The sequence below is a fragment of the Rhinopithecus roxellana genome, chromosome 17 (genome assembly GCF_007565055.1).
Source record: "Rhinopithecus roxellana isolate Shanxi Qingling chromosome 17, ASM756505v1, whole genome shotgun sequence".
NCBI classification, from domain to species: Eukaryota; Metazoa; Chordata; class Mammalia; order Primates; family Cercopithecidae; genus Rhinopithecus; species Rhinopithecus roxellana.
In genome coordinates, this window is record NC_044565.1 from 20,421,613 (window position 1) to 20,449,091 (window position 27,479).

The 27,479-nt window shown below is 50.1% G+C and overlaps 2 protein-coding genes across 3 annotated transcripts in view; both read right to left on the reverse strand.

Annotated features, from left to right (window-relative positions):
* Positions 1-373: 373 nt before the first annotated feature.
* On the reverse strand, positions 374-8,673 carry LOC104659735 (all-trans-retinol 13,14-reductase-like). Its single transcript, XM_030921401.1, has 7 exons — positions 8,615-8,673; positions 4,937-5,091; positions 2,584-2,722; positions 2,223-2,332; positions 1,983-2,149; positions 1,620-1,779; positions 374-1,362 (listed from the first exon to the last, which is right to left on the reverse strand). Exons 1-7 carry the CDS (start codon positions 8,671-8,673, stop codon positions 1,226-1,228), a joined length of 927 nt encoding a protein of 308 aa, XP_030777261.1. The 3' UTR covers positions 374-1,225.
* A 119-nt stretch (positions 8,674-8,792) lies between these two features.
* TCF7L1 (transcription factor 7 like 1) overlaps positions 8,793-27,479 on the reverse strand; it is a 175,033-nt gene continuing 156,346 nt past the window's right edge. The window contains exons 5-12 of one of the 2 annotated variants that reach the window (XM_030921812.1): positions 16,465-16,597; positions 15,104-15,209; positions 14,763-14,846; positions 13,698-13,841; positions 12,730-12,889; positions 12,536-12,643; positions 11,708-11,783; positions 8,793-10,156 (exon numbers count right to left, since the gene is read on the reverse strand). In XM_030921812.1, coding sequence (XP_030777672.1) covers positions 9,723-10,156; positions 11,708-11,783; positions 12,536-12,643; positions 12,730-12,889; positions 13,698-13,841; positions 14,763-14,846; positions 15,104-15,209; positions 16,465-16,597 — 1,245 coding nt within the window. In that variant the 3' untranslated portion in view covers positions 8,793-9,722. The remainder of the gene's footprint in view (positions 10,157-11,707; positions 11,784-12,535; positions 12,644-12,729; positions 12,890-13,697; positions 13,842-14,762; positions 14,847-15,103; positions 15,210-16,464; positions 16,598-27,479) is intronic. The other variant, XM_010359843.2, reaches the window with a different exon arrangement.

Below are 27,479 nucleotides of genomic sequence, written 5' to 3' on the forward strand. Positions count from 1 at the left end.
CGTGAGCCACGGCACCCGGTCAATAAATTTATGAATATTACATTAAGATGAACTACAATAAGACCTTTGGCATGTCAGTTTAACATAAGTGAAAGGTCCTTTTTATGCCTTTTGAGCCTTCCTTCACCTTCCATCCAACACACACAGGTACCAGTAAATTGCAGATGCCATTTTTGGGCTTTGCACACTTTCTCTGGCTTTCCATCTTCTGCTCCTGACCAACTCTCCTACCACCTGACTCCTCCCAGCCTGGCTGCCTCTGTTGCTTTCAGGAGCTGGGCCATTGCTGGGAACACTCTGTTGCCTCCCTGTGCTGTCCCCTGCTGTGCCATTGTCTGGAATGCCTTGCAGCCGGTCTCAACACAATAAAGTATTCATCTAACCAGTCCATGACCTGACTCCTGACATCACCCTTCGCTGCATCACCCTTCCCTGCATATTTGGAGGATGAGGCTTGATTGAGGCTCAGGTACTGAGCTCCCCGAAGGTGCCTTGATGCTGGCACATGGAGAACCAGATGCCACTCCGATCATAAGGAAGACAGACCCAGGACTTCCATATGAATTGGATATGATCATCTGACGTGCCCCCTAATAACTGATGGATCCCGCTGTTACCCCAAAGCTCCAGACCACACCGGGCCAGACACAGGCATTTCCTGTCCCCTGAAGAGCCACTGAACCCAGCACAAAAGAGATCTAGAGCTCTCCAAACCTATGGAATGGCAACCAAAACCATGCCCAGGTTTTGAGTTAAGCCTCATTAGTCTCCCTTCTCCCTCGACGGTGTAGAACTGTGCAGCACAGCACTAAGTGAATGAGAGCAGAAGCCTCAGGACAGAACTGAACCCACCAGCTTTAGCTGACAACACTGCCAGGGGTTCTATCCACCAATGGAATTTTCTCTTTGATCACTGAGTGAGGAGGCATGGGTGAGGGATGCAGAGTGCTGCTTGTCATGAGACATCAAGCTATCCAAGTCAATATCCTGTTAGTAGGGACAGGATGCTATAAAAGGCATAATAATCTCACCTGCCCCAGCTGGAAGCAATGATTCCATTGCCCCAGATTCGGAATTGTGATTTAAACTAGGCCTCTCTTCAGGAATCAGAACCAAATTAGAGTGCCTTATATGTGCAAGGAACTAATGCAGAAAGACATTATGGGTAAGTCAAGGGAGATGCCCCAGCCATTGGGCAGATTCTTCTGGCTCCTCCCTGATGGAACTAATTCTTCTTCTGTGCCTGGATCCTAGAGCCAAGATCCTTAAGGTCTGAGTACAAGTTCCGCTTCAGGATGGCACTGCTGCACAGCAGGGCACCTTGCAGGGCCCTGACCAGCCCACAGGTGAAGATATCCTGGCCTAGGAGGCAAGAGCAGAGGCCCCTGAGCGTGACCCAGGCAGGCCCAGGGGAGGGTGGGGCCCTGGTGCTCTTCCCTCCACATGAGGGCCACCCAGAGCTGGCTCCAATCAGAAACGGGGCCACAGCCTGCCCAGGCAGCCCTGCTCAGGGGATGGGAAGCTGCAGGGGACAGCAGGGCCTAAGGACAGGAACAGAGGACGTTGGGTGACAGGGGCCCAGGGTCTCAGGTCCTGACAACATGGGGCAGTGAGTATACCTGTCAGGTAGAGGTTGGGGATGGGGCTCTGGGCCCTCAAGGAGGCCATCACACGAGGGTGCAGGCGGCCCAGGTCATGGTCAGCCCCGTAGCAGGCACCTCGGGGAGCAGCCAGATAGAACTGGCTGGTGAGTGGGGATCCTGCAGTCACACTCTCCACCTGAGGACACAAAGGGTGGGGCAGGCACGTGAGATCCTGACTCCCCTCCCTCTTCCACTGTCTCCCATTTGCTGACTGCGGGTATGGGTGCCCTGTCCTTCCCTGGGGCTCATGTCGTGGGGCCCAATTCCCCTGTCTTTGCAAGGGAAGGGCAGAAATGGCACCATGAGGTCCGTCACCACCCCAAATATTTTACCCCCTACCTTCCCCTCCAGCTGTGGGAACAGTTTCATGACCACTGACATAGAGGCTTCCACAAAGGAGTTTTTGAAGGTCTCATAGTCACTGCCCCGCTTTCCCTTCGGCTCCGCCTGCCACTCCTCAAACCACTCGTAGGCGCTGGGTATGAGCATGATCATGCTGGACCGGTCTGGGGGTCAGAGCTGATATTACTACTGCCCGGCCCCTCCCTCCAGCCCCTCACCCGGGACCCGCAGCCCCACCTGGGAATCGGTCCTCCCAGGTCGGATCCTTGGCTGATGGGAAAGCGATGAACAGAAGAGGGATGTGTTCCGCAGCCTCTTCCCTGGGCATGGAGACGTAGCGTTCCATCCTGCGTGTGACAGGAGTGTGGTGTGATCTCCAGGCTTTTGTCCTCAAAACTCCAGAACTACTGCAAGGACTGCTCAGCCCTAGGGACTCCCCACAGGGGTGAAACTGAGCCACAGCCTTGAGGTGACAAACTTCCAGGAACAAATTAGATATTGCCCATTTCCTCCCATTCCATATCCTCTGCTCATTCTCTGAGTCAAGCAGGGAGGCACAGGCCACACACGCACACACACACACACACGTGCGCCTTACGCCTGGTCCATGTCCGTGTCATAGTAAACATAGCAGTTGGTGGATGGCAGATGCAGGTCCTCCTTGGTGCCTTGCAGGCAGATGAAAACAGACATCATGCCTAAGCCAGGCCGCACCATCCCCAGCTGCTGCTTCACACCTGCCGAGGGGAGTGAGTGGGTGGTGCCTGTGTGAACTATGACCGGAGACAGCCACTCCCTGCTCCCAGGAGAGCTTCAGGGTGCCCGCTCACTGTGTCCTGAGCCTTATCCTCAGTGCCCAGGCCAGTTTTACAGCTGTTTCAACTTGACGTTGGCAGCGGCCTGCTCTTCTGTTTCCTCCTGCCTGGGAAGGACACTGCCCTGGGTTCCTATTCTTCCACCTCCCCCGTCTCTGCTCCAAGCCCCTTCAGAGGCAGGCGACGCCCAGCCCTGGTCCTCAGCCCCCATGAACTGGCTTAGCACCTGCAGGAAGGTCAGGCTTACTGCCTCCCATCTTGCCCTTCGTGTCTTGAAGTGGGAAGCGCGTGACTGGGCTCCCTCTATGAAGACCACACACGTGAACAGCAGCTCATTACCAGCCTGATTTCAGGATTAACTTTTATGCAGCCATGGAGTGAGTGAACATGCATGATTCCTAGTGTGACGTCAGAACACATAGGCCTCCAGAGGGATGCCATGCATGTGAGCAAAGGCAGGGGGCCTGACTGGTACTTGGCATCTCAGGACTCAGCTGGAGGGAGGAGGAAAGAACCGCACTATGGCAGAGGCCGCAGCCACTGTGGGGCACCTGATGTCCCCCAGACCTAAACAGCTGGGCTTCCCCACACCTCAGCAGATGACCCGAGACTGGTGTTCCAGAAACTGCCCCCACAGATTCTTCTGCTGTCTTCCCATTCCCGGGACCAGCTCTGGCACCTGCCTGAGGGATGCTGGGCCCCTGGCTCCTCTGCTTTTTCCTTTTTTAAAAAATAATTAGTTTTAGATGGAGTCTTGCTCTGTCGCCCAGGCTAGAGTGCAGTTGCGTGATCTCTGCTTACTGCAACCTCCGCCTCCCAGGCTCAAGCGATTCTCCTGCCTCAGCCTCCCCAGTAGCTGGGATTACAGGCACGTACCACCACACCCACTAATGTTTGTATTTTCAGTAGAGATGGAGTTTCACCACATTGGCCAGGCTATTTTCGAACTCCTGACCTCAAGTGATCTGCCCGCCTTGGCCTCCCAAAGTGCTGGGATTGAAGGCATGAGTCACTGCGCCCGGCCTGCTTCATTCGTGTAACTAAATATTTGTGAGTCCGGAGGAAGAGACACAGGAACAGGGATGGAGGGCAAGGGGGACAGATGGCTCTAGCTGGGCTGCCTGGGTAAGATGCTGGGCCTGGCCAGGATAGTGTCACTGCCCAGAGGTCCTGGGACAGGGGAGAAGGGAGATCAGTGTCACAGAGAGAAAGGCAGGAAGTAACAAAGGCAGAGCCTGTCTCTGCACCATGCCCAACCCCCCTGCTCTGCCCCTGGGCTGTCTCTGCCTCACCCCCTCAGCTCTTCAGGTCTAAAAGAGGGAGGCCATGCAGGCTGCAGGCTCAGCCACGTGGGGCAAGGGAAGGAGAGGCTGGCATTGGTGGAGCCACCCTATGCCCTGGAGACAATCACAACTCACATACCACCCAGTCCCCATGAGGAAGGCCAGGACTTCGCTTTACCCCCCAGCCTGCTCTGCTGTCCCTTTCCCCGGTTCCTCAGGGAGCAGCTCCTGGGCCCACCCTCTGGGGTCAGGACTCTTTCCCCTGCTTTCTGGCTCCTGCACCAGCCAGGGTTTCCACCATACCACATCCGGAGCTGCTCTGTGCTCTCCAGCTCCCGCCCCAGCCTGAGCCCTTCATCTGGGCCCCTCTCTCTCACCCCTGCTGGGTTCCTGGTTCGCCCTTCCCAGTGGCCTCCGTTCCTCAGATCACACCAGATGCATCCAGTTACATGAAGTGGCGGGACCTCTCGGCCGCAGTGGCTCCACGGCTCTGCTCCCTGTGGGCTGCCTGCTCTCCTGCTTCTTTTCCTGAGGCCTCTTCTCTGGAAACCCGCTCAGCCCGGAGGATTGGGAGGAGCCAGAGCTTTCAAATCAGACCAGCTGCTCCACTCAGCCCTGCCCCTTTCAGCTGAGTGTCCTCAGGACTGTAAGTAATCTGTATGGGCCTCAGTTTCCCCAACATTAAATGCTAGGGTTAGGATGACATTAGAGGCAGCGTTCTCACCTTGTTGCTTAAGGACAATCAGAGGGCCGGCCAAGAAGAGGGGAAGCATGACCCAGACGGAGCAAGTTGGCTCCAGAAGGGGACACATTGGGGAACCTACAAGAGGGGCAGTGCAGACCCGCCTTTTACCTGGCAGACAGCGGGTGTTCTCCGGCAGTAGGTGCTCATAGGTGTTGAACAGCCCTGCGTTGGAGACCACGACGGGGCAATAGATGTTCACCAGCTCATGCCCCTTCCTCACACTGACACCTGCAGGCACAAGTGCTTGGCTGAGGGTCTGTGAGCTCCAGGACAAAGAGGAAGGCCCACGGCCCCCATGGATCTCTCTCTGACTGTGCCCATTGCTCAGACCTTGGAGTCCAGCTACCTAGACTCAGGCAGGGCAGGCCCCTGGGAAATTGCCAAGTGAGTGAATATCTTTAAGGGCTCTCAGACTATCCTATAACTACTCTGGGCTTCCTTTCCCTGGCTCTGCATCCATTCCTGTGTGTGTATGGACTCTGTCTTTCCTTTACCCAAAGCCCTGGAGAAACCTCAAGGGTTGAAGCCCATCTGATAGAAATCCAGGCCTTTCTCTTCTGTCAGAGTTCCTTTTCAAAGCAACAGTCAGGGGCTGAATAACTGCTTATGTTCAACAATGTACTGCATATACAAGGGTGGTCCCCTCAGATTATAATGGAGCTGAAAAATTCTTACTGCCTAGTGATACTAGAGCCATCCTAAGGCAATGCACAGTGTCACATGTTTGTGGTGATGTTGGTGAAAACAAACCCACTGCACTGCCAGCGATATAAAGAAGTCTATCACACAGAATTATGTGCAGTAAATAGTACTTTTTTTTTTTTTTTTTTTTGAGGCAGAGTCTCACTCTTGTCTCTCAGGCTGGAGTGCAATGGCACGATCTCGGCTCACTGCAACCTTCATCTCCCAGCTTCAAGTGATTCTCTGCCCTCAGCCTCCCGAGTAGCTGGGACTACAGGCGAGTTTTGTATTTTTAGTAGAGAAGGTTTCACCATGTTGGCCAGGCTGGTCTCGAACTCCTAACCTCAGGTGATCCACCTGCCTCGGCCTCCCAGTGTGTTGGGATTACAGGCGTGAGCCACCGCGCCAGCCTATAGTACTTTTTAATGAAAGAAATGACTATGTTACTGGTTTATGTATTTGCTATACTTTTATTGTTTTAAAGAAAAAAGTTTAAGGAGTAAAAAAAAAGTTTTTGTTTTTCTTTTCTTTGAGAGGGAGTCTCGCACTGCTGCCCAGACTGGTGTGCAGTGGTGTGATCTCAGCCCACTGCAACCTCCACCTCCCGGATTCAAGAGAGTCTCCTGCCTCAGCCTCCCTAGTAGCTGGGATTACAGGTGCCCGCCACCATGTCTGGCTAATTTTTATATTTTTAGTAGAATTGGGGTTTCAAGGTCATGGTCTCAAACTCTTGACCTCAAGTGATCTGCCCACCTCGGCCTCCCAAAATGCTGGGATTAACAGGCGTAAGCCACTCCACCCAGCCCCCAAAAATACTTTAATTAGAAAAAAGCTCACAGAATAAGGATATAAAGAAAATATTTTTGTGCAGCTGTACAATGTATTTGTGTTTTAAGCTAAGTGTTACTGCAAGAGTCAAAAAGTGTTTAAGTTGATAAAGTAAAAAAGTTAAATTAAGGTTAATTTATTCTTGAAGAAAAATAATCTGTATAAACCTAGTGTTGCCTAAGTGTACAGCGTCACGGTCACTCACCACTCACTGACACACCCAGAGCAGCTCCCAGTCCCACACGCTCCATGCCTGGGAAATGCCCTATACAGCTAGGCCATCTTTTATCTTTTTTTTTTTTTTTTTCTAAGACAGTGTTTTGATCTTGTTCCCAGGCTGGAGAGCAATGGTGCGATCTTGGCTCACTGCAACCTCTGCCTCCTGGGTTCAAGCAATTCTCCTGCCTCAGCCTCCCGAGTAGCTGGGACTACAGGCGCCCACCACCACGCCGTTAATTCTTGTATTTTTAGTAGAGACGGGGTTTCATCATGTTGGCCAGGCTGGTCGCTAACTCCTGACCTCAGGTGATCCACCTGTTCGGCCTCCCAAAGTGCTGGGATTACAGGTGTGAGCCACCACACCCGACCCATCTTTTATCTTTTACACCAGATTTTACTGCACCTTTTCTATGTTTTGTTTTTGTTTTTTTGAGAAAGAGTCTCACTCTGTCACCCAGGCTGGAGTGCAGTGGTGCACTTTTGGCTCACTGCAACCTCTGCCTCCTGGGTTCAAGTGATTCGTGTGCCTCAGCCTCCTGAGTAGCTGGGATTACAGGCATGTGCCACACACCTGGCTAATTTTTGTATTTTTAGTAGAGACGGGGTTTCTTCATGTTGGCAGGCTGGTCTCGAACTCCCCATCTGAGGTGATCTGCCTGCCTTGGCCTCCCAAGTGCTGGGATTACAGGCGTGAGCCACCACGCCTAGCCACCTTTTCTAAGTTTAGATACACAAACGCTCACCACTGTGTCACAGTCACCTACAGTATTCACTACAGTAGCATGCTGTACAAGCTTGTACCCTAGGAGCAATAGACTAGACTACATAGCCTAGGTGTGTATACCATCTGGAGTTTTCTTTTTTCTTTTCTTTTCTTTTCTTTTTTTTTTTTTTGAGACGGAATCTTGCTCTGTCGCCCAGGCTGGAGTGCAGTGGCGTGATCTCCACTCACTGCAAGCTCCGCTTCCTGGGTTCACGCCATTCTCCTGCCTCAGCCTCCCGTGTAGCTGGGACTACAGGCACCCGCCACTGCGCCCGGCTAATTTTTTTTGTACTTTTAGTAGAGACGGGGTTTCACCGTGTTAGCCAGGATGGTCTCGACCTCCTGACCTCGTGATCCACCCATCTCGGCCTCCCAAAGTGCTGGGATTACAGGAGTGAGCCACCACACCTGGCCTGAATTGTATACATTTTTTATTTGAGGCAGAGTCTTACTCTGTCGACAAGGCTGGAATGCAGTGGCACAATCATAGCTCACTGCAGCCTTGAACTTTTGGGCTCAAGTGATCCTCCTGCCTCAGCCTCCTGAGTAGCTGGGACTACAGGCTTGTGTGCCACCATTTTTTTTTTTTTTTTTTTTTTAAGAGATCAGGTCTTGCTATGTTGCCCAGGCTGGTCCTGAACTCCTGGCCTCAAGTCATCTTCCTGCCTCAGCCTCTCAAAGCATTGGGATTATAGGCAAGAGCGGCTCTGCCCAGTTGAACTGTATACTTTGTTTATTTTTATTTTTATTTTTATTTTGAGACGGAGTCTTGCTCTGTCACCCAGGCTGGAGTGCAGTGGCCGGATCTCGGCTCACTGCAAGCTCCGCCTCCTGGGTTCACGCCATTCTCCTGCCTCAGCCTCCCGAGTAGCTGGGACTACAGGCGCCCGCCACCTCACCTGGCTAGTTTTTTGTATTTTTTTTTTTAGCAGAGACGGGGTTTCACCGTGTTAGCCAGGATGGTCTCGATCTCCTGACCTCGTGATCCGCCTGTCTTGGCCTCCCAAAGTGCTGGGATTACAGGCTTGAGCCACCGCGCCCGGCTGAACTGTATACTTTAAATGGGTGAAGTGTAACTTTAAATGGCTGACATATGTCTCCATAAAGCTGTTACAAAAAAATTAATTGTGGTGCTAGATACTATGGAAAGTGTCCAAAAGATGCTTCCTCACATCTTGGCAATTACAAGTCAAATGGGTGACAGAAGCATAAGCTGAATGTCTTCCAGGTGGCGAATTCATTTAAATAACTGTAAACATGATTCCCCCCTTTGTAGCTCAGTCATAGACACTGACCGGCCTGTGTACATTGGAGACAGGAAGCTGGGCTCAGGTTTTTGAAGGGTGTCAGGCATGCCTTACATTCCCCTGTGGCAAGTGGCAATCTTCCTTTGCATATATGCTAAAGTCTAACACAGGGTTTGGGAGTGAAACGGGTGGTTTGATTCAACAAAAGCACTAAAGAAACACTCAGAAAAGGTCTTGCAACTGCAATTTTATTTTCTTTTGTGAAAATAAACAACTGGGAATTTAAATTGCTCCAAAAACCATAAAAACAAAAAGAAATACACACAGAAGAAGCACGTGAGGTGATGGGGAAGGGAACAAGGTCTCTAGAACTTTGGCAGATTGTGCTGGCACGGACCCAGGTGACAGAAGCCAGACCATGGGGCCGGTCCTGCCTGCCACTCTGGGACTGTGAGGGGATGATCGCCACTGGCAAGGACGGGGAGGAACACTGACTTCTTCGCTGAGGAAGTGGCAGGCACCTTGAGTCCCTTTAAATGGGGGGGTTGGGGGGAAACCATTTCAGAGGACCCGCTTGCTCCACTGAAAGCTGGGGTTGGCGAGTTCGGGCCCACTGAGGGAGGGGATGCTGGTGGCAGCAAATCAGGCCAAGATGTCTTCTCACATGGTGATGGCCTCACACTGGGCAGAGGACAGAGGACGAAGAAGAACCCACGGTATTGAGCAGACGATGAAAACTTGGACTGGGTAACAGGAAATGTCACAATGGCAGAGCTGCAGATCAAGTAGGGGAAGCTGGGGCAGGCGGCGGGGGCGAGAAGAGACAGGAGACAGAAAGTGCGAGAGAGGGAGAGAGAGAGAGAGGCACCCTCTGCCCAGGTCCATCCACCACAGCACCTACGGCACGAACAGCACGCTACTTTTCAGTTCTTTTTCTTATAAAGTTTTTTTTTGTTGTTTTGTTTTGTTTTTTAAAAAAGCCTTAAGATCAGCTACTGGTTACATCTACAAACTGTAAAGTGCTGTTGTTACCAGCCACTTTACAGAACAGTCCAGAGTGGTCAAATATTGACCAATAAAGTCTCCTTTTTCTTTTTCTTCTGAATCATTACTACTCAATGAGTCATGTGACAGCCTGCAGGGGTCAGGGGGCAGCTTAGTGGGCAGACTTGGTGACCAGGGAAAGAGGCTGGGCCTGTAGCACCGGGAGGGCCTGGTGGGCATGGAGTGTGGTGGGAAAGGACGGGGGAGAGGCCAGCAGAGCTGTGGGCATGGACCCAAGGGGGAGGGGCCGGGACAGGAGGGGAGGCTGGCTGCCCATCTGGCCAGAGGAGGAGGCTGCAGCCTTAGCTGACAAGAAGGCAGCAGAGTGGAGAGCCAGCTGGGCCCGGGTTTCTGGTTTAGTGGTGAGGGAGAGGGGCTGGGCTTGCTCCGAATGGGTGGCAGCCGGGGCAGCTGGTGAGGCCAGCGCTGCAGAGGGGGTGGCTGGGGAGTCCAGCATGCTCCCGTGGGAGGAGGCAGGGCTGTCACAGGGCTTCTCGGGGGGCAGGTACTGAACACATGGCTTCTTGCTCTTGGAGGCCAGAGCACCTAGGGGGAAGATACAAGAAAGAGTGAGCAGCTATAGCTCTGGGAGAGGCGGAGGCTGAGGAACAGCCCTGGTGATACACGTGCTTTGGAGACACAGGCATGCTTTTGGCGAGGACCTGACATTACTTCCAAGGCTTTCAGGACTAGGAAACTGCATTCACAGATACCTAGCGCACAGAGAAGAGGCAACGCCCAAACTGATGAAGATCCACCCAGCATCAGATTGGAGAGAAGATGGCTCAGTGTCTCACAGGACCACCCTCCCTTCCTAAAGCTCGCAATTTTGGGGATGAATCTCCGGTTTGCTTTGAAATCTCTGGCTTATGGTATTAACAGTCAGAGAGAGCGCATGCCTGCTGAGCAGCGCGCCAGACGGTGGGTTCCGCAGCACGCACGGGTCCCACTCATGTGCACTCCTATGTATAATGGAAGGAAGGAAGGAAGGAAGGAAGGAAGGAAGGGAGGGAGGGAGGGAGGGAGGAAGGGAGGAGGGGAGGGAGGAAGGGAGGGAAGGAAATAGGGAGGGAGGGAGAAAGGGAGGGAAGGAAATAGGGAGGGAGGGAGGGAGGAAGGGAGGAGGGGAGGGAGGAAGGGAGGGAAGGAAATAGGGAGGGAGGGAGGGAGGAAGGGAGGAGGGGAGGGAGGAAGGGAGGGAAGGAAATAGGGAGGGAGGGAGAAAGGGAGGGAAGGAAATAGGGAGGGAGGGAGGGAGGAAGGGAGGAGGGGAGGGAGGAAGGGAGGGAAGGAAATAGGGAGGGAGGGAGAAAGGGAGGGAAGGAAATAGGGAGTGAGGGAAGGAGAAAGGGAGGAAGGGAGGAGGGGAGGGAGGAAGGGAGGGAAGGAAATAGGGAGTGAGGGAAGGAGAAAGGGAGGAAGGGTGAATGGGAGGGAGGGAGGGAGTGAGGGAGGGAGGAAGAGAGGAAGGAGGGAGAGAGACTGAAAGCACTTTACATCATGCAAGCAGCGACAGATTTGTTTGTCCTGGAGTAAGCATGAGATGGAGGTGTGACCTAAATATTAATAATAGTCGTCACAGTGTGAGCATCTTTCTGTGCTAGGCATGATTCTGGTATAAAGTGATTTTATACACGGTTTTGACACAAAGTGCCTCCTAAACTCAAGCAAACTATTTTTTCTGGTGTTCAACCAAAGAAACATCCAAGGAAACCCTGGCTGTCCTGGATCCACTGACAGGTGGGATGTCAGGGGCTCATGTGCTGCTTTCCTAAGGGCATTTCAAAGACAATTTCAGCCTCATTCCATTAACCCTCAGGTAGGATGATTCACTTTTCAACGGAATTAAAAAGTGCCTAGGCTTTGAAGTGCGAAAGTTCTGGGATCAAATCCTACCACCACCACTGAAGCAGAGTACCTGGGAAAATGCCTTCACATCTCAGAGCCTCTTAAGTGGCCACCTCGAGAAAGGGGTAGTAACACCTGCCCGCGAATACCGAGGCAGAAGCCCTGACCCACCATGGAGCTAGAGACGGCATGGGCAGGTGTGGCTGTGATGGAAGGAAAAGGGGAAGAGGCCAGTGCCCCCAGACGCACCCTCTGCCTCCTGGACTTGCTGCTGTGACTGTGTCTGGGACAGCTGCTTTTCTCTCTTCCTCTTCTTTTTCTTACCCTGGAAAATATAGCAAAAGGAAGAGTTAAACCGGGAGAGAAGAATGCTGGCTTCTCAGGGGCTCCCAGATCAGAGAGAATACAGGACGTTGCCCGTTACTGCTCTTGATCCCTCAGGGAGGGTGTGGAGAGAGAGACGATTCAGATCACACCCGTGGGAGCCCGAGAGGAGGCAGCGGGAGCCCTTCCTCCCCTAACAAATGCATTTCCCCTCCAGGCTGGGTGTCCAAGGCCTTCTTGGAAGGCCTCCTCCCTCCACTGCCCTTCAGACTCTGTTTTTCCATTTCTCTCCCTAGAACAGTGCTTCTTGATCTTTTCTGAGGGGTCCCAGGTCCCTTTGAAAGTTTGATGCAACTGTGGGTCCTCTTACCAGAAAAAGAGCAAAGAAGAACACGCATGCAAAAATTGGCTTGGTTTCCGGGAGCTGAGACACACCCCCTGAGGCTCACACACTGGTCTTTGAGCCATGGGTTAGGAGTGGCTAGAGACACTCTTCCCACCACAGCTAACCATGTGCCCTGTGTTATGAAATCAAGGGCAGAGTCCACTTCAAAGGGAAATGCATAAACTGAAGTCTGTCCTCAGGACTTGACTTCCTGAGAATTAAAATGTCTTCCTTCTTTCTAGAGAAGTATGGGCTTCTCCCTCATCTTAAGAGTCCTCTATAAATGCAGTCGCTTTCCTTCGCCCTTCCTCCTCTTGCAGAGGCTGCTGTTGGGGTCTGAGCGTCCCCTGCCCAGAGCGTGCACTTACGTAGTTGTCCCGCGCTGACCAGGTCGGGTAGAGCTGCGAGTGAAGCTGCCGCTCCTTCCGGGCCAGCTCGTAGTACTTGGCCTGTTCTTCTCGAGACAGGTTGTGCCACTGGGGGAGAGAGGGTCAGAGACGACACGGAGCCATCAATGCAGGGATGCTGCCCCCATGGCCTGGAGGGTGAGGGCAGGTCTTACCTTTCTTCCCAGGATCTGGTTAATGGCTGCACTTTCCTTCAGGGTGCACTCAGCCACCACCTTGGCTCTCATCTCCTTCATATACAACATGAAGGCATTCAGAGGCTTCTTCACGTGGGGCTTCTTTTCTTCCTCCTTTTTCACGGTGACTGGTGATTTCCTGGGAAGGCACGTGATTGTAGGTTAATATGTGTCAGGTGTTACACGACTCATCAATCCCTGCCTGTCACTGAGACACCGCTGACTGTCTCTGGGGAGGGGCGCGGGCTGCCTGGATGCTAATTCAAGTGGCCCCATGGCTGCGCTCAGCGCCTGAGCACCTTCCTCCCCTAGTTTCCCACCTTTGAATGATCTCCAAGCCAGATTCTTTGAAAATCTACTCTCTAATTTCCAGACAGACGAGCAGAGCGTGGTGGGGGTGCTGAGATGAGCTCTCACTGGAGCTGGCAGGTGCTGGCGATGGTGACAGGACACAGTGTGGGACACTCTGGGCAGAACCAAGGGTGGGGTCTCCTGGGATCTCCAGGGAGCACTGACTTTGGCTTCCTGCCATCTTTATGGCACACGGGCAAGGTAAGGACCCTGGTGCTCGTCTCAGCTAGGCCACCAGCCCACCATGAGTCCTTAAGAAAACACTGTCTCCTTTCTGGGCCTCACCTTTCCATATATCTTATGGTGGGGAGGAGGGGGAATTAAAAGCTTTCTCACGTTCTCTTCAGCCTCTGAGACCTGACAGTAAATCTTTTCTTAATAGGAGAGAAGACGCACCATGTCCCTGAAAGGACAGGGACCCAGAAGGTCCGAGGGAGTAAGTCCCGACGGAGAGGGAGAGCCTGGCTGGGGAGGCTGTGCTGCCTGCTGAGTGACACCAAGAGAGAAGAGTACATGGCATTTGCTGCTCAGTGTGTGGACACCCTTCTTCACAGCCTGTACCCTCCCACTCGCAATCCAGGCTGCCGCTTACTTACGCGCTCACTGCAGGGCTCAGGCTGGGGGGTGCCGGTTCCTGCTTGACAATGGGGGAGACGATGGCAGGGTGGGGGATCCCTGAGGTGGGCAGGCCAGGGTGGGCAGGAGCCACCATGTGAGGAGAGAACCGACTGGAGACCAGGCTGTGCACCGGATAGAAACAAATGACAACAGAGGGATTCAGGCTGGATACCTGCCACCCAGCAGAGGACACGGTGGCTCTCTGCCTTGAGGGCACAGGTATGTCCGTGGGGCAGAGTCTGAGGACTAGAAGGCTATTTGTCATCTTCTAGAGAACCAGCTTTGGGAGGTGCCTAATGCCTCTTCCCTCTCCCCACCAACACCCAGGCTGCCCATCTGGTGCTGGAAGCAGGTGGGATGAAACACACGAAAGGGGCGGAGGGGCAGAGGCCCGGGCACGCTGCGGAAAGAAGGGCTTAGGCTGCGGGCGGCTTTCCTCTGTCCTCAGAGGTTCCACTGTCAGGTAGAACTGGTCCCTGAGACAGAAATCCCCTTTCACTGTCTCCTCTCCTGACATCATTTCAGGAAAAATTCATCTTCTCCCAGTCCCTGGCTTCAGGGCAATATACAGACAGTCCGCGACTTAGGATTTTTTGACTTTATGATGGTGCAAAAACAGTATGAATTCAGTACTCTGTTTGACCTAGATGGGGTTATGTCTGGATAAAACCATCGTATGTTGCAAATATTCTAAGGTGAAAGTTGTGTTTTCAATGTACGATGGGTTTATCAGGACGTGGCTCTGTCCTAAGTCGGGGCGCATCTGTCCTCAAAATGCTTCTGTGCCAGAGCCCATGGCAGGAGGCAGAGCGCTAGGGCTTTGAAATCCTTTTGCTGGAGAGATGGGGACAGTGATCCTGTGGTCTCCATTCTGACCTGGGGGTGGGAAGTGCAGGGCACAAGAAGGTGCTCGACCAAAGGGAGGTTGGGGGAAGGGTGAGCCCTATGCCTGCTCATTAACTGGTAAGGAAAAGCTGTTTCGTGGTCAGAAATGGTGTGGTCGCTAAGACAAACATGTGGACAGCCCCAGCCCCAGAACTCACCTGGACATCGAGGCGTTCATGGCGAGGGCGGGGTAAGGGTGCCGGAAGCCACCAGGAGGAAGGGAGTACATGGGCTGGCCTTGCCTGTAAGGGTGAGGAAATCCGGTCAGCACATTGGGAAAGCTCAGGGCAGGGGAGGAGAGGTGCTTGGGAAGAGGGGATGAGAAATAAGGGAAGCAAGTGGGAAGGTAGAGCTGGGAGCAAGCTGCCCGGGAGGGAGCAGGGAGCCCTAGTCTTGGGCTCGCCTCTGAGGGGGCTCCACAGTGCAGGGCACGCAGGGCACAGAGGCAGGGCTCAGCGCAAGGAGGGAGCAGGGGGAAGAGAGGCTGTGGGTTCCTTACTGTGGGACGAGCCAGCCGAGGGGGTGGGGGATTTGTCCGACAGCTCCGGGAGAGAGTGGGTAATACGGTGACAGCTCGGATGGGTGAGGGGGCCGGGGGATTCCTGCTTCCAAAGAGAGATGTGTCAGACTGCCCCTCGCCCTGCCAGAGCGTTGCAACGAACATCAAATGGGAGCGTCCTGCCCTATGTCCCTGCTGCTCTGCAGCCTAGTGGGCGCTTGTGTCATCGTCCTTGCCCTCTGTCACCTCCCTAGCAGCTCTCACCAGTCAGTCAAGGACATATTCAGGGAAGGCAGGACTAATGCACCCCTTCTCTAGCTGCATGGATTCCATCTCTGTGAAGAGTACCTTCCAGCTGGCTGTGATATAGAAGCCAGCATCCTGGAAGAGAGGGACAGGACCCACAAGATCAATGACAAGAGTCACTGGTGAACTAAGTCTCTAGAAAGCCCGCCTCATTCATGGAGAAATAAACTTTGGATTCCTCCTCCACATGTGTCTTCCTCATGATCTGTAACTTGTAGTGACTTATTTCTCCAAAGAGGGGCCCCCAAAACGCTTTGCCTTCCCCTGGCAACTCTGTGTGAATGCTATAAAGACAGTGGCTCCCTGGAATGGACAGGTCTGGTGGGCAAGTTGTTGTCAACAACAACAAAAAAAGCCAGCTCAGGTGGGGCACAGTGGCACACACCGGCAATCCCCACACTTAGGTGAGTTGATTGCTTGAGCCCAGGAGTTTGAGACCAGCCTGGGCAACATGGCAAAAACCCATCTCTACTAAAAATACAAAAATTAGCTGGGCAAGGGCATGGTGGCATGCGCCTGTGGTTGCAGCAACTCAGGAGGCTGAGTAGGAGGACTGCTTGAGCCCGGGCTGCAGTGAGCTGAGATCACACTACTGCACTCCAGCTTGGGCGACACAGCAAGACTGCCTGAAATAAATAAATAAATAAAAGCCAGTTTGGCTTCACTGCTTTATGGTTGCACTTCTGTGTCTGCTTAGACTGATGAATCTATTTAAAAATGTTTAGTTTAGGGCAAAGGTGTCTTGGTGTAGGGAAGCACGGCCCACAGCTGGGCTGGACTTGGGCAGAGTCACCCCAAACATTGCCTGTGGAGCCAGGCCCTGTGCTTCACTGCTTAATTCCCTCTGGGCCTTATGACCCTATGGTGGGGAAGGTACGGGGAGGTAAAGATGAAAAAAACGACAAGGCTAAAGTTAGCAGACAAGGTCCAAAGACTCCTGAGACAAAGAGCGATGATTTGACCCCAGGTCAACCTGATTCAAGGGCTGTTATGTCCCCACAAAAGAGAAGCCCGCCTGCCCTGCAGCAGCGCTGCCTGAGTGGCAGACGACTTACCTGTCTTTGGATCAATATCTGGGGAGAGGTGGGTGGGAGGGGAGCCGGGGGAGAAGTGGTCATTGCTGTAGGTGATGAGGGGAGTCAGCGGATGCATGTGATGCGGGTGCTGAACGACAGGAACTTTATTAGACTGAAAGAGAGAAAAAAAGACCAGGAATAGTTGCCAAGGAGATAGAGAGTACGACCAGCTGTTATTTACGGAATCAACTAAGTGCCAGGTATTTTCCAGGCAACATCCCATTCAGTCCTCAAAACAGTCCCTGAGAGCTGACAGCAGTGGACACAGCAGAGAAGGAAGTAGCAGGACTTGAGAAGAGATCATACCCACCCTCCAGCTGCTCCCACAAGACAACCCTCCATCACTCCCCTCACGTGCACTGTATGCGGAAAATACTACAAGCTGCTGGGGGATGATCTGCGCTGTGTCATCTCACTGAATCTGAAAAGGTTTTTTTTGTTTTATGTTTTTTTTTTAGATGGAGTCTTGCTCTGTTGGCCAGGCTGGAGTGCAGTGGCACAATCTCGGCTCACAGCAACATCCGCCTCCTGGGTTCAAGCAATTCTCCTGTCTCAGTCTCTGGAGAAATGGGGATTACAGGCATCTGCCACTATGCCCGGCTAATTTTTGATATTTTTAGTAGAGATGGGGTTTCACCATGTGGGCCAGGCTGGTCTCGAACTCCTGACCTCAGGTGATCCACCTGCCTCGGCCTCCCAAAGTGCTGGGATTACAGGTGTGAGTCACTGCGCCCGGCCCTGAAAAGGTTTAACACACATTTTTGAAATAAACTTCATAGAAACAGTCGCTGTTAGGTTCAAGTCTGGGACTGCGAACAGGGCAGGGGGAGAGTTGCCCCCATTAGACCTCATACCACCAAGTCTCATATTCAGGCTTTACAGACACAACCCCAAAGCACTTGAAACACTTCTCTCTGCAGCACTTTATTCTGCTGACCTCATTACAATATTCTGTGTGAAACACCAGCAAATGGAAGGAGCACCATTATTTTATAAAGTTATTGAGAAAGAAAAACGCTGGCACACCACAGACACATCTTTAGAGATGTTAACATGGGAAAAACTTGTGCGTCCAAGAATTGGTAAACTGAATTAACTTTTTAATTGTTTTAACATAATCTGACTTATCCATAAGGCTTTTTATTTTAAAAACATCTACATGTCACTGAACCCTGCACTACAAACACAGCACTAGGCATAATGTCTAGTCCTTATAACCTAGAAAAGAAGTTGTGATTACCCCCATTCCAGAGAAGAGGGAACAGCCCAGAAAGATTACATGACTTAGCCTGGGACACAGTTAGTAAGTGGCAGAGCTGGGATTCATATCAGCTGTTTATGGCTCTAATAAACAAGAATGTTTTCTCTTGTACAACCTGCCTCTCCCAGAACCTTCTCAAAACGTAAAACTTATATATCACAGAGAAAGGACAGACATTGTTTTTTGATAAGATAAATGAGTTACAAGTGGAGAAGAGATTTCTTTTTAAAAGAGAATTGTGGCCGGGCGCGATGACTCACACCTGTAATCCCAGCATTTTGGGAGGCCAAGGCGGGTGGAGCACCTGAGGTCAGGAGTTCGAGACCAGCCTGGCCAACAGGGTGAAACCCTGTCTCTACTAAAAATACAAAAATTAGCTGGGCGTGGTGGTGTGTGCCTATAGTCCCAGCTACCCAGGAGGCTGAGGCAGGAGAATCACTGGAACCCGGGAGGCAGAGGCTGCAGTGAGCCGAGATCATGCCACTGCACTCCAGCCTGGGTGGCAGAGCAAGACTCCATCTCAAAAAAAAAAAAAAAAAAAAAAAAAAAGAGAGAGATTTCTAAAAATGATGATTTGGAGGTGACCCAAGGGCTACAACTCCAAATGGCTATATTCTTGTTTGAATTTTTCATTTCGTAGATTCCACGAGCCCTTTCTTTCCTTTCATGTGGTGCCTATTTGGTACTTATAATGCAAACTCCAGTCCATACATTTCCTGGGTATCCTTGAGCTCACCACAGCCTTGTTCCTTTTCAGTGTGCCAAGCAAAGGAGAGGCGGAGAATTAAACCGTTCATAACCATGACCACCAGGTGGCGCCAGCACACAGCTGGACCCTGCTGGCGGCTGGTGGGCTCACCGGATGTTCCACAGTGAATTTAAAAATTACCGTCTTCTTACTGTTTTCACCTGTCCAATTATTCGTTTTTGAAGATATCTCCATATACATGAACATACAACACAAAAGTATTAAAAATTATTTTAAGATCAGATATCCAGGAAGCCAATGTATCTTAATGATAGAGTTTCTGGAAACAGCTTTGTCTAAAGGGTGACTTTTAGTATTATAAATGCAATAGAATTATTACCAGAGTGAAAATAAATAATCGCAATTAAAAAATACACAAACTCTGTAATTAAAAAAAAAAAAGGCTAAATAGAAGCACACCAAAAATGTAAACAGTTATGTTTGAGTGGTGAAACTGAGTAATTTTGTTTTTATTGTCTCTTTCCTTATTTTCCAACTTTACTTTCACCAGGATCTACTACTTAAAAAAATGTACTATGAATAACACAAACTTTCTAAGAAAGAAATACAAACTATATCATAATTGTATCACAAAGCATTTAGACAACTAACCACACCATCCTAACCCTGTCACTATGGTCATTTTGGCATATCTCCTTTCATTAAGACTTTCTGTGTATCAGTTTTGTGTGTGTGTGTGTGTGTGCGCGTGTGTGTGTGTGTTTGAGACAGGGTCTCGCTCTGTTGCCCAGGCTGGAGTGCAGTGGTGCAATCTTGGTTCACCGCAGCCTCTCTCCCAGGTTCAAGCAATCCTCCCACCTCAGCCTCTCAAGTAGCAGGGACTACAGGTGCGCACTGCCACGGCTTGCTAATTTTTTGTTGAGACGCAATTTTGCCATGTTGCCCAGGCTGTTCTCGAACTCCTGGGCTCAAGCAATCCACCCACCTTGGTCTCCTAAAATGCTGGGATTACAGGTGTGAGCCACTGTGCCGGGCCTCTGCATTAGTTTTATTTAATTTTATTTTGAGATGGAGTCTCGCTCTGTCACCCAGGCTGGAGTGCAAGTGGTGTGATCTTGGTTCACTGCAACCTCTGCCTCCTGGGTTCAAATGATTCTCCTGCTTCAGCCTCCCAAGTAGCTGGGATTACAGGCACCCACCACCATGCCCGGCTAATGTTTTTTGTATTTTTAGTAGAGATGGGGTTTCACCATGTTGGCCTGGCTGGTTTTGAACTCCTGACATCAAGCGATGCCCCCTACCATCCCGCCTTGGCCTCCCAAAGTGCTGGGATTACAGGTGTGAGCCACCACGCCCAGGCTCTGCATCAGTTTTACATTTACATCATTTATAGCCGTCTTAAAAACTGGTGATAGCATTAGGAAATCCTGATTGCTCATGTGCTGTGGTTTGGCCTGGGGAGAAACCAGCAAACAGCACTCTATGGGTAACAGAATTAAGCATTAGGTTGGTGCAAAAGGAATTGTGGTTTTGGCCATACTTTTAATGGCAAAACCACAATTACTTTTGCACCAACCTAATACAAAGTAGGGAAATTTTTATTCGAAAATCTATGTCAAGTTGTCGAAATGCTGTGAGTTCTTACTGTTTCCCACTAGGTGGCATCATTGTCCACAAAATGAACCAGGAGAGCCTGTGGGAAGTAGATGTGGCCTCCCAGAAGGAAGGTTCACCCTTGCAGGGTTCTGTCCCAGTAGAAGTTCCTGCTCCTTTCTCTCCTCAGCTGCCTCCAGGGGCAGGATGTTCGTTCACAGCATAAACCCAAACCGAGGACTAGGAATGCAGGGAACCACCACACACACTCCGCTGTGGATAACCCCAACAGGGACAAAACACACAAGCTTGGGCATGGGTGTGCATGGCCAGGCAGCTGAATCCAGAAGCATCCAAAGAGCCCCTCAGAGCCACCTCAGACCTAAATCCTCAGGCAAGCCCTGCAGGCCAGCTCTTTTTAGCTCAGGTGTTTCCCGTCTATTTCAGTCTCTTTGTAGAGTTGGTACAAGCCCAATGTCTTTAAACTCTGGTCTCCCTAGGAAGCCATGTGCCCTCTCTCACATACTTTTTTTTTTTTTTTTTTTTTTTTGAGATGGAATCTCGCTCTGTCGCCAGGCTGGAGTGCGGTGGTGCGATATTGGCTCACTGCAACCTCCGCCTCCCAAGTTCAAGCAATTCTCCTGCCTCAGTCTCCCGAGTACCTGGGTCGACAGCCGCGTGCCACCATGCCTAGCGAATTTTTGTATTTTTAGTAGAGATGAGGTTTCACCATGTTGGCCCAGTTGGTCCTGAACTCCTGACCTCAAGTGATCTGCCCACCTTGGCCTCCCAATGTAGTGGGATTACAGGCATGAGCCACTGTACCCGGTCCTTCACCCTTTCGTTAAATGGTTAAATGTTTGTGGGGAATCTGTAGGGCAGGCACCGAGTTGGGCAGCCAAAGGGGTGGAGGCGGACAGAGACACTAAGGGCCTGGGTCTCTGATGATGTCGCTGCGTTGCTGAACTACCTGGTCCTGCAGAAAATATGGATCATAACAATAAAAAAGAACATGTACTTTTGGATCTACTATGTGCCAGGCACTGTTCTAGGTCTTGTGGAAGCCATAGAGAATCTTACCTATTTAGGTAAAAATACCTATTCTCATGGTACTTGATATGGTTTGGATGTCTGTCCCCTCCAGATCTCATACTGAAATGTGACCTCCGTTGTTGGAAGTGGGGCCTGGTGGGAGGTGTTTGGGTCATGGGGGCGGATCCCTCTTGAATGTCTTGGTGTCCTCCTCATGGTAATAAGTTAGTTCTCACTCTCTCACGTGAGATCTGATTGTTTAAGGGTGTGGCCCCTACCCCCCACCCCTTGTTCCCTGTCTCGCTGCAAGATGCACCTACTCCCCCTTTGCTTTCTGCCATGACTTGAAGCTTCCTGAGGCCCTCCCCAGAAGCAGACGCTGGCACCACACTTCCTGTACAGCCTGCAGAACCGTGAGCCCAAATAAACCTCTTGCTTTATAAATTACCAAGCCTCAGGCATTTCTTTTCTTTTCTTTTTTTTTTTTTGAGACGGAGTCTCACTCTATCGCCCAGGCTGGAGTGCAGTGGCCGGATCTCAGCTCACTGCAAGCTCCGCCTCCCGGGTTCACGCCATTCTCCTGCCTCAGCCTCCCGAGTAGCTGGGACTACAGGTGCCCGCCACCTCTCCCGGCTAGTTTTTTGTATTTTTTTTCATTGAGACGGGGTTTCACCGTGTTAGCCAGGATGGTCTCGATCTCCTGACCTCGTGATCCACCCGTCTCGGCCTCCCAAAGTGCTGGGATTACAGGCTTGAGCCACCGCGCCCGGCCAGGCATTTCTTTATAGCAATGCAAACAAACAAACACACTACTTATGTTCTAGTTGGGAAGACAATAAATAAAACATATATTAAAAATAAAATAGGCTGGGTGCAGTGGCTCATGTCTGTAATCCCAGCACTTTGGGAGGCTGAGGCAGGTGGATCACTTGACGTCAGAAGTTCAAGACCAGCCTAGTCAACATGGTGAAACCCCATCTCTACTAAAAATGCAAAAATTAGTCGGGTGTGGTGGCACACGCCTGTAATACCAGCTACTCGGGAGACTGAGGCAGGAGAATTGCTTGAACCTGGGAGGCAGAGATTGCAGTGAGCCGAGATCGTGCCAGTGCACTCCAGCCTGGGCAACAGAGCGAGACTCTGTCCCAAACAAAAAAAAAAAAAAAAAAAAAATATTAGATAGATAAGTAAGTCTACTAAAATATTTTAATACAATGTTAAAATGCTAAGAAGAAAAACTAAGAGAAAGCAGAAAAGAAATATAGAGGGGTGAGTAGGTTAAACAGGATGTTTCGCAGGATGACCAGGGAAGATGTCAATGAGAAAATGATTGCTTTTTGGAGACAGAGTCTCCCTCTGTGCCCCCAGGCTGGAGTGCAGTGGTGTGATCTCAGTTCACTGCAACTTCTGCCTCCTAGGCTCACGGGGTCTTCCCACCATGCTGGGCTAATTTTTGTATTTTTTGTAGAGATGGGGTTTTGCCATGTTGCCCAGGCTGGTCTTGAACTCCTGGACTAAGCAATCTGCCTGCCTAGGCCCCACAAATGCTGGGATTACAGGTGTGAGGCACTGTGCCTGGCCTGAGAACATGACTTTCAAAATGACTGAAAGAAGTGGGGAGCTGGACACGCTGATTGTGGGAAAGGACACTTTGGCTGAAGAAACATTAGTGTAGTATGCCCGCCATAGCATGTGTGAGGACCCACAGCAGGCCAGTGGACTGCGGCAGAGAGGAGAATGAGGGTCTGTATGGATGTGTCAACAAATACTTTCTCAGCTCCTGAAAGCGGCGTGCTGCAGGCTACGAAAAATGTGAAGGTAAGTCAAGAGTCTCTGCAGGGCAACAGGAGACAGAAAATGCTCAGGGAACTGGAATGTGCTTTCAGGTCCTTCTGAGCAATGGTATGTTTTTGAGGTCTTTGCAAGTAGGACATGATTTGTCATTCTTTGAATAAGCCTTTCCTTACCCAAACTCTTCTCTTCTCACTGTTTGCTGGTATTAAGGGTGGCAAAAGACAGTCCTAAGGTTACCTTTATTTTTGTTCCTTTGGCATTAGCCTTTTTTTCTCTTCTGCATGGATGCTTGAAGGAAAATATTTCTAAACCCTTGCAATTTGAATTGTTTTTAGGATGTGTCTAGGTGAATGTCAATTTTCATTGAGTTTTACAGAATTCAAAGGAGCTCTTTCGATCCATAAATTCAAGTTTTTGTTTTTAGAGCCCATTTTAACTTTCTTAGTTGCCTCTTTTCATTTGGTTTGGTCTCTTCTTTAAAACACTATTTGTAGAATGGCTTTTTAAATTTTTTTTCTCTGTATCTATCAGTGACTTTCTCATCACTGTTACAAGTGGCACAAATGTGACTTGCCACAATGTCAACTCCAGTCTATACAAAGATTAAGGAGCTGGGAGACACGAGTAAGAATTTCAAAGATGCCAAAGCTCAATAGCAGAAATGCATGGAAGGAATGATGCAGGTGGAAAACCATCACTACCTGCTAAAACCAGTGGGTGAAAAATTGATGAGAAATAGGGCATTGGCTTAGCCTTGGAGCCTCTCCCTACAAAACACTTATTAATTACAAAGGGAAAAATTGTTACCCTACGGTGGAAACGTTTGTCAGACACCACCTAATCCAAACAGTTGACGCTAACATCACTAATACTGGGACAAAGGCAGACTGTAGGACTGCCTGCTGAAATGATGTACCGAGGATGCAACTTTAGTGCAGTGACATTCTGGCCAAAAACGCACAATCTGAATCTAACCATGACGAAACATTAGACAAACCCAAACTAAGGGACATTCTACAAAACAGCTGGCCTGTACTTCTCAAAAAATGTGAAGGTCAAGAAAGACAAAGAAAGGCTAAGGAGCTCTGCTGGATTCAAGGAAACGAAAGAGACATGATGGCTACATGTAATCCATGATGCCGGGTGGAACCCGGGACCAGAAGAAACGCATGGCTATCATGGACATTACTGGGACACAGGCCAAAATTTCAATCTATATTGTGAGTTAGATAATAATATGAAAAGTTAATGTTACTGGCTGGATGTGATGGCTCAAACCTATAATCCCAGCACTTTGGGAGGCCAAGGCAGGTGGATCATTTGAGGTCAGGAGTTTGAGACCAGCCTGGCCAACATGGTGAAACCCCATTTCTACTAAAAATACAAAAATTAGCTGGGCATGGTGCCAGGTGCCTGTAATCCCAGCTACTCAGGAGGTTGAGGTAGGAGAATTACCCCAGGAGGCGGAGGCTGCAGTGAGCCGAGATTGTGCCGCTGCACTCCAGCCTGGGCGACAGAATGAGAATCTGTCTCAAAAAAAAAAAAAAAAAAAAAAAAAGTAAATGTCACTTTCTTCATTTTGAGGACTGTACTGTGATTATTTAAGAGAATGCCTTTGTTCTTAGGTAATATAGCTAAAATATTTAAGGGTAAAGGATTACAATGTTTCCAAGTTACCCTCAAACTTTTCAGAAAAGAAAAAAAGAGAGAGAGACAGAAAAGCATAAAGCCCAGGGGAAAAATGTGTGAATATGGATAAAGGTTATATGGGAGTTCCTTGGATTATTCTTGAAACTTTTCTGGGAGTTAAAATGATACCCAAAAGTTAATACTGTGTACTAAGAATTACAATCAGTATTGAGGGTAGTACAGAGCACCAACAGGATATGCTATGGGTTTTGGAGTTTTCTGCATCTACACAGGTATACTGGTGAGAAGATAGAGAAGCTATATACAATTTTATTAATTTTTTTTTTTTAGACAGGGCCTCACTTGGTCACCCAAGCTGGAGTGCAGTGACCTGATCATGGCTCACTGCAGCCTCAACCTTCTGGGCTCAAGCAAACCTCCTACCTCACTCTCCCGAGTAGCTGGGACTGCAGGTATGCGCCACCACGCCCGGCTTTTTTATTTTTAGTAAACATGAGGTCACACTATGTTGTCCAGGCTGGTCTCGAACTCTTGAGCTCAAGTGATCCTCCCACCTCAGCTTCCCAAAGTGCTGGGATTACAGGTGTGAGTCACCGAGCCTGGCTACATGTACAGTTGTAAAAGGGAAATTCCAAGGAATATTTTTGAGAATTGGCATGTTAAGCAGCATCAGGTTTCTAAGCTCACAGCTGGGGCAGAGCTATTGATGCTCTTTAAGAGAACATCCAACACTGGCTCAGCAATCAATACTTTGACAGGAAACTCTCCAGTTTGCTTCCGAGAGTAACCCAATTTGCAATGCTAAAACTGAGTGTTTACCATTATTAGTGCAGACAATGCCCCTATGCCAGTGGTTCTCAAAGCTCAGTCCCCAGACCAGCAGCCTAAGCATCACCTGGAAACTTGTTAGAATGCAAATTCTCAGGCTTGACCTACTGCGAACCACTGAATCCAACTCTGGGAGTGCAGTCCAGTGATTTGTGTTTCACTAAGTCCTCTAGATGACTCTGGTGCCTGCTTAGGTTTCAGAACCACTATTCTAGAAATGGTTCTCACAAGGGCTGCAAAGTTGAAATCATCCAGAGAGCTTTTAAAATTCCCAATGCTCAGCCGGGCGCGGTGGCTCATGCCTGTAATCCCGGCACTTTGGGAGGCTGAGGCGGGTGGATCATGAAGTCAGGAGACCATCCTGGCTAACATGGTGAAACCCTGTCTCTACTAAAAAACATAAAACATTAGCCGGGCGTGGTGGTGGGTGCCTGTAGTCCGAGCTACTCAGGAGGCTGAGGCAGGAGAATGGCGTGAACCCGGGAGGCAGAGGTTGCAGTGAGCCGAGATCGTGCAGCCTGGGCGACAGAGCGAGACTCGGTCTCAAAAAAATAAAAAAAAAAATGCTCAAGCCACATCTAAATTCCATCAGAAACTCTAGGGGTTTGTTTTAACAAGTTCCCCAGATGACTCCGATGCCTGCCCAAGAGACCCACCAACGGGATGATTAGGAAGATGCTGCCAGTGTCTAAACAGTCTTGGTGGGGTCCTTCGAATACTGAGAAGATGACAACCAAGAGAAATTCTAATGTTGATCCTGCTGAAGATGCTAAACTCTGACAGAAAGTAATTGGACATGAGACTGTTAACACTTGCAATAATAATTTATTTCTGTTTGGAGTATATTCTACATTCTTTTTTTTTTTGTTTTGTTTGAGTCAGAGTCTCGCTGTGTCGCCCAGGCTGGAGTGCGGTGGCGCCATCTCTGCTCACTGCAAGCTCCGCCTCCTGGGTTCACGCCATTCTCCTGCCTCAGCCTCCTGAGTAGCTGGGACTACAGGCGCCCGCCACCACGTCCGGCTAGTTTTTTGTATTTTTAGTAGAGACGGGGTTTCATTGTGTTAGCCAGGATGGTCTCGATCTCCTGATCTCGTGATCCGCCCACCTTGGCCTCCCAAAGTGCTGGGATTATAGGTGTGAGCCACCGCGCCCGGCCCTGTTTTACATTCTTGAATCTCAAATACTAAACAAGACCAACAGGTCAGGATGTAGCCATGTGTTTGCTTTTATTATTTATTTATAATTCTCTTTCCTTCCCTTGCCCCATCAGTATTAGACTTGCCCCTATGTATTAGTCTGTTCTTGCATTGCTATAAAGAAATACCTGAGACTGGGTAATTTATAAAGAAAAGAGCTTTAATTGGCTCACAGTTACGCAGGCTGTATAGAAAGCATGATGCTGGCACCTGCTCGGCTCCTGAGGCCTCAGGACACTTTTAATCATGGAGGAAGGTGAAGGGGAGCAGGCGCATCTTACATGGTGGAGGAGGAATAAGAGAGAAAGAGTGGGGGGAGGTGCTGCACACTTTTAAATGACCAGATCTTGTAAAAACATGCTTGCCATCACAAGAATGGCACCAGGAGATGGTGCTAAACCATTCATGAAGGACCACTCACGTGATTCAGTCACCTCCCACCAGGCCCTACCTCCAACACTGGGGATTATAGTTAGACATGAGGTTTGGGTGGGGACACAGATCCACACCATATCACCTATGACTTGATCTGACCAATGAAATATTTGCAGACATGAAATGAAGTGAGAGGAAGCTTTCAATATGCTTCCCTTCTTTTGTGTCTGCCACATGCCATGAGAAGGACATGCCCTAGACAGCCACTGGTCCTGGGATAAGAGCCATGTGGAAAAGACCTGAACCTCCCCCTTAACAAGCTAAAACAGCCACTCCAGGTGACCCACAGGTCTATCAGTGGAAAAAGAAATGTTTGCTAATGTAAGCCACTGAATTGTTTGTTACACAGCATTATCAAATAAATAGTTGACTTGGGCTGGGTGTGGTGGCTCATGCCTGTATTCCCAGCACTTTGGGAGGCTAAGGCGGCCAGATTGCTTGAGCCCAGGAGTTTGAGACCAGCCTGGTGAACATGCCAAAACCCCATCTCTATGAG

What these genes read in the sequence shown, in the direction of transcription:
- LOC104659735 (XM_030921401.1), bottom strand. Translation starts at nt 8,673, where the DNA reads ATGCCTGACACCCTTCAAAAACCTGAGCCCAGCTTCCTGTCTCCAATG. An exon ending in GACACGGACATGGACCAGGC is followed by an intron (nt 2,333 to 2,583) that starts GTAAGGCGCACG and finishes TGTCACACGCAG; the next exon opens with GATGGAACGCTACGTCTCCA. An exon ending in TCCCACAGCTGGAGGGGAAG is followed by an intron (nt 1,780 to 1,982) that starts GTAGGGGGTAAA and finishes TTGTGTCCTCAG; the next exon opens with GTGGAGAGTGTGACTGCAGG.